The sequence below is a fragment of the Trypanosoma grayi genome (genome assembly GCF_000691245.1).
Source record: "Trypanosoma grayi strain ANR4 Tgr_142_V1, whole genome shotgun sequence".
Classification (NCBI taxonomy): Eukaryota; Euglenozoa; class Kinetoplastea; order Trypanosomatida; family Trypanosomatidae; genus Trypanosoma; species Trypanosoma grayi.
In genome coordinates, this window is record NW_008825761.1 from 13,351 (window position 1) to 25,850 (window position 12,500).

Consider the following 12,500-nt stretch of genomic DNA (forward strand, 5'->3'; position numbering starts at 1 on the left):
TTTTTTTTTTTTTTTGCTTGTGTTCCTCCTTCGCTTTGTGTGTTGTCGTTCTTTCTTTGTTTTTTTTTTCCCCCATGATTGGCTTTTTCTTTACTTCGCCTCCGTCTTTTCACCCTCTCATCTTCCCAGAGTTGCTAAAGCGCTGTGTGGTTGGGTGTGTCTGTGTGGCGGCGGTTGCGGTTGCGGTTGCGGTTGCGGCGGCGGCGGTGTGTTGCCTCCCGCACGCATCCACTCATCACAGCCCCCTCTTGCTTTGCAGGGTGGTGACGTGGTCAAACGTCTGTTTCCCCATCGTCTATATGGCTCTTCACACACCCGCGAATTCCCCCCGTTTCTACACATTTACCCCTTCACCCACCGATTCCCTTTTTATTTTCCTCTCTCCCCTTCTTTACTGCTGAGAGTTTGGCCTGAGATAACGGGTTGAGGTTTCCCTCCACAGCGGGGTCTGCTGTTGTCACTGCTCTTACTCACGCTGGGGCTGAGGCTCTTCGTTATGCTTCTCCGTGGAGTGTCGCTTTTCCCCCTTCTTTTATTCGTTTGTGTTGCTCGCTGTGTGCGTTGCGCCTTCTTACTACTCGGGGGAGGGGGGAGAGGGGCAGCAATAGCGGCGCCGCATGAGCACCGAGGCCGGCCGCCAACCCCGTGGACGGCCTATCATATCGTTCAACAATAACAGTGGTACCTGCAGCTCGCGTGAACGAGCCACGGCGATGGATGCGGCGCAGGTAGTCGACCCAACGCTCCTGACAACGACTGCTGTCTTGAGCGACAACAAAGCTCAGCGAGAGGCTCGCAGCACTCCACCGCCAGGGAGTAGCAGCGCCGTGCCGCAGATGGATGAGCATGATGAGTTCAGCGGTGCACTTAACAGCTTTGCGCGTGAGCTGCGCGGGTTGGCTGTGAAGCTCGCAGATGAGCGCCACCTTCGGGAGGATGGGGTGCCGGGGCCTCATCTACCACAATGCACCGCGACAGAAACATCAGCATTCAAGGCAGCAGAGGCGGCAGCTGTTGGGAAAAATGCTTTGCACTGCCATTCACAATCAACGCACGCCGCGCCGCCGTCGATGCAGAGACACAGTGACAGCAAGCGGAGCGCGACGAAGCCGGCACACGACACCTCGTGCGTACAGGATGTGGCGCTGAATATCTGGGCGACCCTCGGTTTCTTCTCACTGCCCCCGTTCGAGGTCGATCCGCCAGTAGAGCAGGTAGAGAGTCGAGAGCGGCGATTGCCACACGACGGCGTTGCAGGCTCTGCATCTCTACAGACGGAGAGCGGCGATGCGCACGAGGACGAGGAGAGCATCTTCTCCTTCGTTTCCGCACTAGAGAAATACTACCAACAGACCCTGACATCTTTAGACGCCTCTCCGAGCAGAGTGCAGCAACAACAACAACAAGAAGAGCAGCGGTATCACTCGAGCGACGAGATGCTTCGCCGCGGCCTCTGGCATGTGCTCTTCAACGCGGTGTTTTACTGCGTCACGGCACCAGGCACGCGGCAGACATTCACCGCGAAGGATTTGGAGTGTCTTACCGGCGGCGTAGAGGACCGATATGACGTGGTATACGACGATTTCTCTTTGCTCTCAGAGGACTCGGGGGAAGCCGATGACAACGATGACAACGGCTACGTCCCTGTGCGGCTGCAGTGGCACACGCGATCGGAAATAAAGGAAGGAACTGAAATACGACGCCAAAGGCAACAACAGAGACAGCAAAAACCACAGCAACTAGGACATCGCGAGCCCCACCACCGGCTGACTCCAGCTAGCCTGCGGGAGTCCTGTCGCCACTCGGAACTGGACGGAGCGATCGAGGAGCGGCGGCAGCGTTCATCATCTTCCATAGGAGGAGCAGATGCCACTGGCAGCAGCACTTCTAAACGAGCAGAGCTGCTTGAACGACTGCGGCGTCGCACCACGCCATTTGGTGGCCGACTGGAAGTGCCGCCACCAATCACGTCGTGGTATTTTGTGGTACGCACGCTCGCCCAATTGGGCTACAAACGAGACACATTCTACGAGCAGACGCCTCTGAACGGATCCATCCACGAGCTGCTTTTAGCGCTGCTTTGGATAACCAAGGAGTACCAACTTGTTGCGGTGGCCGAGTACGTGCAGCTCCAACGCATGGGCTCGTTTCTGCTCCGACAGGTTCCTGTTGTAGGTGACGAACAGGATGGCACGGATAACTGCAACGAGACAGTGGAAGCTGAATGTAACGCCGCTGTGCGAAAAGACTCTGCAGGTTCAGTACTGCTTCGCTGTTTTCCCGACGCGGTGCCGTGGCCGCCGGCGTCTTTTGTGGAGAAGGAGTACATTGGCCATCGCCTGGAGCAGCTGCAGCAACTCCTCCCTCTCGATCAGGAGGGTAACATCACAGCAGCAACAGCAGAAATGAGTTTACCCGACCTCACACGTCGTGTGCTGTCTATGCAACGTCTTATTACGCTCTCGTTGAATCGTCTGGAGTGCGCGCTCCACCAGCGCGCGGAGCAGACCGTCGCTCTCGGTCTTCACGCCACCCTTGACGCTCAAATTTGTCATCCCAAGTACCACAACGCATACCGGCAGCTGTGCCAGGGGTTGCAGCACCTGCGTGGGATGGACTCACGCATGCGTTCTAGTGCACAGCAGCTTGCACGGCTAGGATCGCTGGTTGCACGATGCCTGACAATAGAAGCTGCGTCGCGGCAGCAGCAGAAGCTGAACGCAGACTTGATGAGTGCGATTGCGGACGACGAATCCACGTGGCAGCAGCATAAGCAGCAGCAGCGGAAGTGGCAGCAACATGAGGGAGACGCGGGAGCAGACGGTGACATGTGGCGTCTGCAGAATGTGCTCACGCGCTTCCGTGCGACGAGGATGAAGGAGCAGCTCAGTGACCTGTGGGCTTCTCTTCGCCGCAGCGCTCGGGTGGGTGGTGCTGGCAGTGACAGTGGCGTCAACGTTGCGGGGAGTGCGAAGTTGCAGGCACAGTTGGAGGCGCAGGTGGAGCACAACATGGCCATCCGGTACTCACTTGATGCCGCCCTTAAAGCCGAGTTGCGCATATGGCAGCTTCGTGGTGTTGATGCGGTGCAGAAGCAGCGTCAGGAGGGCGGCGAAGACGACGGGAATGGCGATGATGAGGATGCGTCTGAGGAGATTCTGTTGCCGCTGCGGGACACTGGTGGGGGACATCACAGCAGGAGCACCGCAAAGAAGGGGAATAAGAAAAAGAAGGCACCGCTCGTCACATTTGATACGGTGCTCACGGACGCCGCTGCATGCAGCGCACAGGCAACGGCGGTGGGGCAGCCAGCCAGTAACGCAACCACGTCCGCGCGGCTGGAGGTGGCGCGGCTGCGGGAGGCGCTATCTGCACTCCGCCAGCAACCGGAGTGCCGTGAAAAGCACGCCGAGGAAATGCAAATGGAGCGCAATGCGTTGGAGTTCCTCCACTGTCGGAGCCTACGCGTTGTGCAGCGGAAGCATTGATGAGTCTGGTGACGCGGTTAGGGTGATTATGATTACGATGGTGGTGCTTCCACACAGCATGGCTTGTTGCAGGGCTCAACGGTAGCAGCAGAAAAAAAAAACATCGACAAGAACAACAACAATACGCCACATGCCTCCTCTGCCGCGGCTGACGGTGCAGGGTCCTGCTGCGCAGTAGAACAACTGTATTACATCTGGAGAGAAGTTGAAACACACAGGAGTTCTTTGCCATCGCTTTTTCCCCCCACCACTCCCAATGCACCTTGCTGCCGCACAACTCGGACAGCTGGGATACACAGAAGCGAGTACAGCTGTCTGAGCGGAATTCCTGATTTCTCGCCCCTACCTCGTTTCTCCAAGGCTCCATGGGGTTCAGCAGGAACGCGAAGGATTGAGGGAGTGGTGCGCCAAACGCAATACCCCTTTTGATCTGAGCAAGACTTGCCCCATCCGCTCATAATGCGCTCATGCTGTTAAAGTCTCCACGCGGCTGAAGCACCAACAGCAGCTGGTTCTTTATCGTGAGTAGGTAAGAGTGTGGATGTGCCAATCTTTCGCTTTGTGCGCAGGATGGAGGGAGTTGCGTGGGAAGTGGTGTGCCAACGCTGCAGGGACACTCTGGATGTTGTGTCCGAGTGAAAGGGAGACGCACACGTCGAATGAGCCTGCCAGAAGGAAGAGATGTGGTAGTGGGTGGTGGGGGCAATTAAGAAAAGAGTAGCACTCATATTGGTTCATGCATGTCACGCGCGCTGACAGGAATGATATCTGCTGTGCTTCCCCACTATAAGCTGCTATTACTATTACTATTACTACGACTACAGCTGCTTCTGTTTCCGCCCTTGTATTCCTTTTCTGTTCCACTCACCTCTGGTGCGATGTGCGTTTATACGCAGGTATAGCTTAACTGTGTGTGTGTGTGTGCATTGTGCCCCCGCCAGTCTACATGCCATCTGCGTACAAAGTAGTACTCCTTGGTGAGGGGCGTGTGGGCAAGACATCGCTCATCTCCCGCTTCATCCATGACGCCTTCGACGCGGATCAGAGCAGCACCGTCCAGGCAAGCATGTACACTTGCGCCAGCGTGCCGCTTCTTCATGGTAACGGTGCGAAAGTGGCGCTGAACATCTGGGACACCGCCGGGCAGGAGCGCTTCCACGCGCTTGGGCCCATTTATTACCGCAACGCCAACGGGGCGTTGCTCGTATACGACATCACCGACGGCGACACGCTCGAGAAGGTACGGCAGTGGATCAAGGAGCTCCGCGCGGTGGTTGGGGACCAGATTCGGCTCGTTATCTGCGGCAACAAGACGGACCGTGAGGAGGAGCGCGACGTCACGGAGGAGGCGGCTCAGGCGTTCGCCAAGGCCCACGGCGCGCTGCACTTCTCGACAAGCGCCAAAACAGGAGCGAATGTGGCAGAGGTGTTCCAAGCCATGGCGACGGCAATAGCGCAGGCAAACGGAATAGTGGCTGGTGGCGGCAGCAACAGCAGCGGTGGTGGGAGTAGTGGCATTGGTGCGGCTTCTGGTGTGGGCGGTGCCCCCGGGAGACTCAAGCGGCGTGGGCAGCTGCGCATTGAGAGCGAGCTTCCAGAGGAAGAGGCAAACAATGAAAACTCAACAACAGCAGTGAGAGGAGGAGGAGGAGGAACGGCCGAGTACGGTAGTGGTGCCCCTCTGCGAGACGGGGCGAGCGGCGCCAGGGTGCTTCTGAAGGAGGACTATTTGTACAGTGACAGCCTGCGGACGCCCGGGCGGAAGGCGGCGGGGGCGGTGGATCTACGGGCACCACGACGGCCCGTGGCACAAAAGCCGTCGGATTCGAGTAGGCAGTCTAGCTGCTGTGCCTGAGTGGGGCACTCGGAAAAGGGTTCTGCATGTTTCTCTCTCTCTCTCTGTGTGTGTGTGTGCTTGTGTGACCTTGTGTGTCTGGGTCGGCATCGGTTTCATCTGATGGCTGCCATATTCCGCTCCTTCGCCCCACGTGCTTCTCGTATGCTCTCTCTCTCNAGTCTAGCTGCTGTGCCTGAGTGGGGCACTCGGAAAAGGGTTCTGCATGTTTCTCTCTCTCTCTCTGTGTGTGTGTGTGCTTGTGTGTCTGGGTCGGCATCGGTTTCATCTGATGGCTGCCATATTCCGCTCCTTCGCCCCACGTGCTTCTCGTATGCTCTCTCTCTCTCTCTCTCTGACACTCTCGCTGCAGGAGCACACAGAAACCCGAAACAAATTCCCCTCCAAAACAAACAAAAAATAAACCAAAGGGACCGAAAAAGCGGAAAAAAAAAGGCACGTAAAATCAAAACAAGAACAACAAAGAAAATAAAAAACAAAACAAAACAAGAAAAAGAAACGAAATCCCAAGGGGCGGAAAGAAGAAATTCAAAGAAGAAAAAGGAAAAAAGATATTGAAAAAAAAAGGAAAAAAAACGGCAAAACACTTGGTTCGCCTACCTTTCTATTCCCCTTCCACTCCATCTTTCACACATACACATCGTATATATATATATATATACACACACGCGGGTGAGGCATCATAAGTCCCCTCGCCCACTCGTACAGCAGGCACACACACACACACACCCGGAGTGAGGGTGCGGAAAACAAGTAGGCAAGTGCACACACGGATTTCACACTGCACGGTCGGCGACACGGCGTGTGCACCACATAGGAAACGATCCGTCCTTCGTGTCACTCCTCCTGCACGGCTATACAACGAGTTGTTATAGGTGTAGAGTGGGTTGCAGGGTTGCGTTCCACTCACTCACTCACGTTGCTACCGGAATCTCATTGTGAGTGTGAAAAACATTCACCCCAGTGAATTCCGTCCACCGTGGATCATTTTCCCAGGAGTAAAGGTGGGTGGGTGAAGAGAAGGTAGACAAAAAATCAGTCGTGTGTGGACAGAGCGAGGAGTTTTCGTACGCACTGATATAGGACGAGACGTATTATAGCAATCGTGGCCGGATAGTGAAAATAAGAAGAACTGCAAAATCCAAAAAAACAACAAGACCAGCTACGAGCACGCCTAGTTTTTACGACCCAGGCACGATGATGTACGAGCACACTGCCGACATTAGCAGCTCCCGCGGAGCTGCTGTTCGGTACCTGGTTGCCGCAGCAACAAAGAGCACACTGCAGTCAACCTTGCAGATGCTCGATAAAATGGCCGCACAGTCCTTGGAGTTGCATCGCTTCATTGTCATGGCAGCCGTATCTGCGCTGTGGAGGTCCACCCCCAATGAGGACAAGTGCGCGCTCGCCTCCAAGCTGGTTGCAACGGCGCTGGAGAAGAGTAACGCCCTCACACTCGTCTCTTCCGCCGTGGAAGAGTCACCAACACCGCTGACGAAGGAGTCCCTCACGAGCCTCATGACGAAGGACCTCAAACTCTCTCTGATGCAGCAGCTGCAGTTCGCCATGGGCCTCCTCGTCGGTGGCTCGAAGGGAAAGGAAGCGGCAACGGCGTTCCTTAGCGACCTTAGTGTGTCGCCTGCCACGCTGAAGGACGACAACGGCAGCCTGTGGGCGCTCAGTGTGTTGGCGCGACAGGCAGGCACAGTGGAAGCCCTTGACGCGCAGCTGTCGGCCGTGTGCGGCGGCGTGACGGTGTTTCCACACGACGGCCGTGCCGACACACACGTGAGCCTGTCGAAGATCATAGGGGAGCTCGGCACCGCGTGTGTGGCGACGCAGGCTGACTGCCGCGAGCTGCTTAGCTTCTTCCCACACCCTTTCACGGAGAGTGATGTGGCCGAGGTACTCGGCTTCTTCGCTTCACAGGGCAGCGCGCCGTCGGACATGAATACATATAACGCGCTCATGTCTTCGGCGGGGCGGGAGCCGACGAAGGCTCAGCACAGTGCCACTATATCTCCCATCCCGCTCCTCGAACTGCTACAGGAGCGGAGCGCGAGTAAGATGGACTGGGATGCCATCCTCCGTTTACTCGACAAGCCTGGCGAGGAGGCGTTCAAGCAGAAACACGTCGCCATCGTCTTTGACGCATACTACAAGTTCAAGGGCGCCGGGGCACCGGGCACGTATCCGCCAGTGAAAATCTTCCTTGGCCGCTGGAACAACGTTGGGCGGCAGCGCAGCGCCCTTGAGTACATCTTGAAGCACCCAGACAAGGTCTCGATGCAGTCGTTGCCTCGGGATCAGATGGCGCCACTGGAACTGCTGGAGGGTAATGCCGCTGCTAGTCCTACTTCCACAGGCAGTGCTGCTGCTGCTGCTGCTGCTACTCCTACACGTGCAGCGGAGACCGAGCTGTGGCGCTCTTTTCCTTTTATTGAAGCGGCCGTGCACGNGATCAGATGGCGCCACTGGAACTGCTGGAGGGTAATGCCGCTGCTAGTCCTACTTCCACAGGCAGTGCTGCTGCTGCTGCTGCTGCTGCTGCTGCTACTCCTACACGTGCAGCGGAGACCGAGCTGTGGCGCTCTTTTCCTTTTATTGAAGCGGCCGTGCACGTTGCGAGCCGCGATCGCACGTTCGATATGGAAACACTGCGCCCCGCTGCGCAGCGGCATCCGCTGCTGCTCTTCTATGTCCTCCTCTTCGGCACTTTTGCCGGAACGGTGAAGAACTTCAGCACGGCCAAGCTTATCCTGAAGGAGCGCTGGCTCGACCTCGACCGCGTGGCGGCGGTCATCCTGCCGGAGGCGGAGAAGCGCGGCCGCCTCGACGCCATCATCGCTGTGCTCTCGGAGCTCACGATCGTTGACACGAGCCGCACCATCGAGGTCATGGGAACCGTGCTCCAATCGAAGAGTGCTGTCAAGGCGTTTCTCGCGAGCGGAGGCAACCCAAGGCTTGTCACGGCCATTGCGATGTGTATGGATGAGTCCAGCGAGCCTGGCGAGTCATGGATCAGCAAGGCGCTCGAGGGCAAGCTGCACTTCCGTGCTAACGCAGCGGAGAACCGTTTCGCTGTGGCCATGTCAATAGTGGAGGTGGCGGAGCAGCTGCTAGATAAACAGAAGTATGTCTCCAACGCAACAGCAGCCCTCAACACACTCCTCGATTTCTCGCTGAAGGATGTACTGCGCGATGTGGCGGAGCAGGCGCGTGCTCTTCTGGCATCCTCCGACTCACTCTTCCCGCCAGACGTCGAGAACGATGCCACAGAATTCTACAAGCGCATGTACGCTATAGGAGACCCAACTATAACGGCTTCACTGGCCTTTATTGAACAGCTACTGAAGAATGCCCAACCCCGCGACAAGCAGCTATACGCCTGCATTCTAAGTATCATGTTCGAGGAGCGCAATGCTATTAGCTGCTACCCGCACAAGGAACTTCAATTGTTCGCCACCCTCTACGGCCAATTGATTGCACGGGAACTGCTGCCGCACAACCAGCAACAACGCGCATGGAGCCTGCTTCTCCCCGTTATTCTTAAGCCAACGGACCACTTTATGGAAGAGTATGGCGTCATTGCTCTTGAACAGATTAAGCCGCGTCTTGCTGAGTGGCCTCAATACGGCCGCGCACTACGCCATGTGAAGGACCTCGACATCAAAATACCCGGCATCATGGCCACCATCAATCGTGGCATTAAAATAGAGGAGACGGCACGGCAGTTGCAAAACCGCCCACAACAACAGCAGCAAGAGAAGCTACCTAAGGATGCGGAGTCGCTTCTTTCCGACCCTGCTGTGCTGGCGGTCAGCTCGGAACGCCGTGACACGGCAACAGCGGCAAATGCGGTGGCTGAGCAGCAGAAGGAGCGCACCGCTGCGGCAACACTACACCAGCACGACATCGGTACGCTTCTGTCGTCGAATAACATTACCGCCCCGCCCCGCGTTATTCAAGAGCAAATCAACTTCCTTATTGGTAATACGGACATGCACAATATTGAAAACAATGCCCGTGAACTGTCGAAGCAGCTCCGGCCGGAGTACTACGAGTACTTCGCCGAATACCTTGTGGTTAAACGTGCGGCGCTGGAGCCGAACTACCATGGTATCTATCTTGACCTCTTAGAGAAACTGCAGTCGAAGCAGCTGGAGAAGGCGATACGCAGCGCGACCGTTTCCTCTATCAAGCGGCTGCTGACGTCTGACAAGATCCGCGCCGACCCCGGCGAGCGCAGCCTGCTGAAAAACCTTGGATACTGGTTGGGACTGCTGACACTCGCGAAGAATATTCCCATCACAGCACAGGAGCTGAACTTTAAGGACCTCATCATCATGGGCTTGCGGGAGGGGAAACTTATGGCGGTTGTGTCGTGCGTTGCGCGTGTGCTGCACCACTGCATGAGCTCGCGCTTTTTCTGCCCACCAAACCCGTGGACGATGCGGCTGCTGTGTCTGCTGTGGGAGATGTACAACCTGAAGCACCTCCGCGTCACGCTACGCTTTGAGGTCGAGGTGCTCTGCAAGCACATGAATGTGACACTAAAGGAGATAGAGCAGTACTACACTATGCACCCTATCCACTCCGTCGTGCAGGTGCGCCTGATCGATGTGTACAAGGAGATTGACATTCAACAGAGTGGCGACTTCCGCGTCGATGAGAAGGATCTCCACGAGGCGCCACAGCTCCCCCAACAGCAGCAACAACAGCAGCAGCAACAACAGCAGCAGCAGCAGCAACAACAACAGGTTCAGCAGGCCCAGCAAGTGCATCAACCCACGGCACAACAACAACAGCAACAGCAGCAACAACAACAACAACAACAACAGCAACAACCACGAGTGACACGACAACTGCAGGCGAGCGCAGAGCCGTTCAAGCCGAAGGATCCTGTGTCCGCGGCAAACCCAATGATGGCATTCGACACCACAATTCCAAGGCGCCCACCAATTGTCATTACGGCTGAGACTGTGCGCGTGAGCGAGGAGGACGCCGCCTTCTTTACGAGCCGACTCCCCGCGTACAAGATATCGCTGGCCCACACACTGGACAGGGTGGTGCAGGATGCGAAGGTCACCATTCAGCGGGTGGCGATGATCGCCGCCGTGACGGCGTACAGCATCGTGACAAAGGATTTCCTCTTTGACCCTGACGCGGTCGTGATGTTGCGCGCCGGTGAGATGATGGCGCGCTCGCTGGCGGCCAACCTTTGCACCGTCACCACACGCGACGCGCTAGCGGATTTGCTCAAGAAGCATGTCGGCACGCTCGCTGATCACGTCATCGAGGCGGCCGTTCCCAGCGCGATGGAGCGCCGCGCCCGTCTCTGCACGACAGTGCGTGACAACAACATGGAGTTGTGCATCCGCGTGCTGGAGTACCAGGCGGCGGAGGAGGCGGCGAAGAAGGTGCGTGAGCGGCTACTGCCGGTGATCAAGGAGAAGATCGACGCCATCAACGCACGTGAGCCGCCACGCATCCCGAAGGAGCAGTACGAGATGCAGGAGTTCCTCATGCAGATGAGCGAGGTGCTGCGGCCGCCACGCTCTGTGCCGGCCCCGCAGCGGCTGGTGTACGAGGAGTTCAGCAACAATATGCCTATCGTAGAGCTGCTGACGGCGTACCTTCGCACAATTGAGGACGCCACGGTGCTGCATTACTCCACAGAGAACTGCAAGGTGCTTTCGCTCACAAGCCCTGAGTTTGCCAATGGTCTCTTCGGGGAAAGCCACAACATTATCCGTATGCGAGTCATCGGCATCTCCAACATCATTACAAGCGAGACTGCCATCTACTGTGTCGGCCATGTGCTGCACAAGCTGATGGTGCTCGCAGACGCCATGAAGCAGGCAGACCCATCAGGAGGGAACGATGCCAATGCCATTCGCCACCAGAATGTGTGCAGCCTCCTCAATGAGGTGTACCTTTTCGTGTTGCAGACGTGCTTTGAGCGTGGCGGAGAGTCGGTGCGTGAGGAGCTGACGCAGCTCTACCTTCAGGAAGAACAGAGGTGGCGGCATGCCGACGTCGCGGTCAACTTGCTACGCATTAAGGTGCTTAGCGTTGCAAAGTTTGACGACGCCCTTTCGAAGGCGGCCCACGCGAACCCAGAAGGGAAGCCGGTGGTGGACTTCGCCGGACAGGTCATCTCAAAGGTGATGATCCATGAGAAGCTGCTCGGCACCAGGGATATGAAGGAGACGCTAGCGAAGCTGGAAGCGATCGCAAATGTGCAGGAAAACTCCTCTGCCTCCCATCAAGAGGCTCAAGCGAAGCAGCAGCAGCAGCAGGCACAACAGCAGGCACAACAGCAGCAACAACAACATCATCAACAGCAGCAGCAGCAAAAACAACAACAACAGCAACAGCAGTCCAATGTGCATCATGCGCAACACCCGGAGGGGGCTGCTGGTGGCGCCGNTGGAAGCGATCGCAAATGTGCAGGAAAACTCCTCTGCCTCCCATCAAGAGGCTCAAGCGAAGCAGCAGCAGCAGCAGGCACAACAGCAGCAACAACAACACCATCAACAGCAGCAGCAGCAGCAGCAAAAACAACAACAACAGCAACAGCAGTCCAATGTGCATCATGCGCAACACCCGGAGGGGGCTGCTGGTGGCGCCGCGGCATCGGGCAGCCATGCAGCACCTGTCATGAAGACATATCCACCGCTTTCGTCGCTTGTGGAGCCGCAAGTACGACGGCTGATTGTCCCATCGCAGTTGCAGCGTGATGGAGATGATGTGGAGAAGGTGCGCCGCCTATTCGAAGAGTGGATGAGCATCAACGGGCGGAAGGCGCACAGCACACCGGCGGAGTCCTCCTCGTCACCCTCCTCCGGAACAGAGGCGGCACCGGCAAGCAGGAACCCGCCGCAGTACGAGTACATCTTCACGCTGCGCAAGCAGGGACAGCTGGACAACCACCAAATCGCCAACTTCCTCAGCCTCTCGATTCGCTTCTGCGTGGAACACTACGCCACAATGTCGCTCGAGATGGAGCGTGCCAATCCCACAATGCTCAAGAACGCACTGACGGCGGAGTGGAAACCGGGCAATGCACCGCCGCACCGATTCCCATACGACAATGCACTCTTCACCAAAGTGGACGCCTTCTCCGACTTGGCGACGGTGCTACTGTACTACTG

General features: G+C 56.9%; 5 protein-coding genes across 5 annotated transcripts in view; all 5 read left to right on the forward strand.

The window, feature by feature from the left end:
• Positions 1-617: 617 nt before the first annotated feature.
• Positions 618-3,488, forward strand: DQ04_01421070 (hypothetical protein; the record flags this gene model as incomplete). Its single annotated transcript, XM_009310704.1, has 1 exon — positions 618-3,488. The coding sequence occupies one exon, from the start codon at positions 618-620 to the stop codon at positions 3,486-3,488; it is 2,871 nt and encodes a 956-aa protein (XP_009308979.1).
• Positions 3,489-4,434: 946 nt separating this feature from the next.
• DQ04_01421080 (small GTPase) lies at positions 4,435-5,343 on the forward strand (the record flags this gene model as incomplete). Its single annotated transcript, XM_009310705.1, has 1 exon — positions 4,435-5,343. The coding sequence occupies one exon, from the start codon at positions 4,435-4,437 to the stop codon at positions 5,341-5,343; it is 909 nt and encodes a 302-aa protein (XP_009308980.1).
• A 1,197-nt stretch (positions 5,344-6,540) lies between these two features.
• Positions 6,541-8,076, forward strand: DQ04_01421090 (putative regulator of transcription factor TFIID; the record flags this gene model as incomplete). The annotated part of the gene is made up of 1 exon (XM_009310706.1): positions 6,541-8,076. One exon carries the CDS (start codon positions 6,541-6,543, stop codon positions 8,074-8,076), a length of 1,536 nt encoding a protein of 511 aa, XP_009308981.1.
• A 164-nt stretch (positions 8,077-8,240) lies between these two features.
• On the forward strand, positions 8,241-12,086 carry DQ04_01421100 (transcriptional regulatory protein NOT1; the record flags this gene model as incomplete). The annotated part of the gene is made up of 1 exon (XM_009310707.1): positions 8,241-12,086. One exon carries the CDS (start codon positions 8,241-8,243, stop codon positions 12,084-12,086), a length of 3,846 nt encoding a protein of 1,281 aa, XP_009308982.1.
• A 43-nt stretch (positions 12,087-12,129) lies between these two features.
• The window catches only part of DQ04_01421110 (putative regulator of transcription factor TFIID), a gene marked incomplete at both ends in the record, with an annotated part of 1,938 nt that continues 1,567 nt past the window's right edge, over positions 12,130-12,500 (forward strand). The window contains one exon of the mRNA XM_009310708.1: positions 12,130-12,500. This exon is cut by the window's right edge and continues 1,567 nt beyond it. Coding sequence (XP_009308983.1) covers positions 12,130-12,500 — 371 coding nt within the window.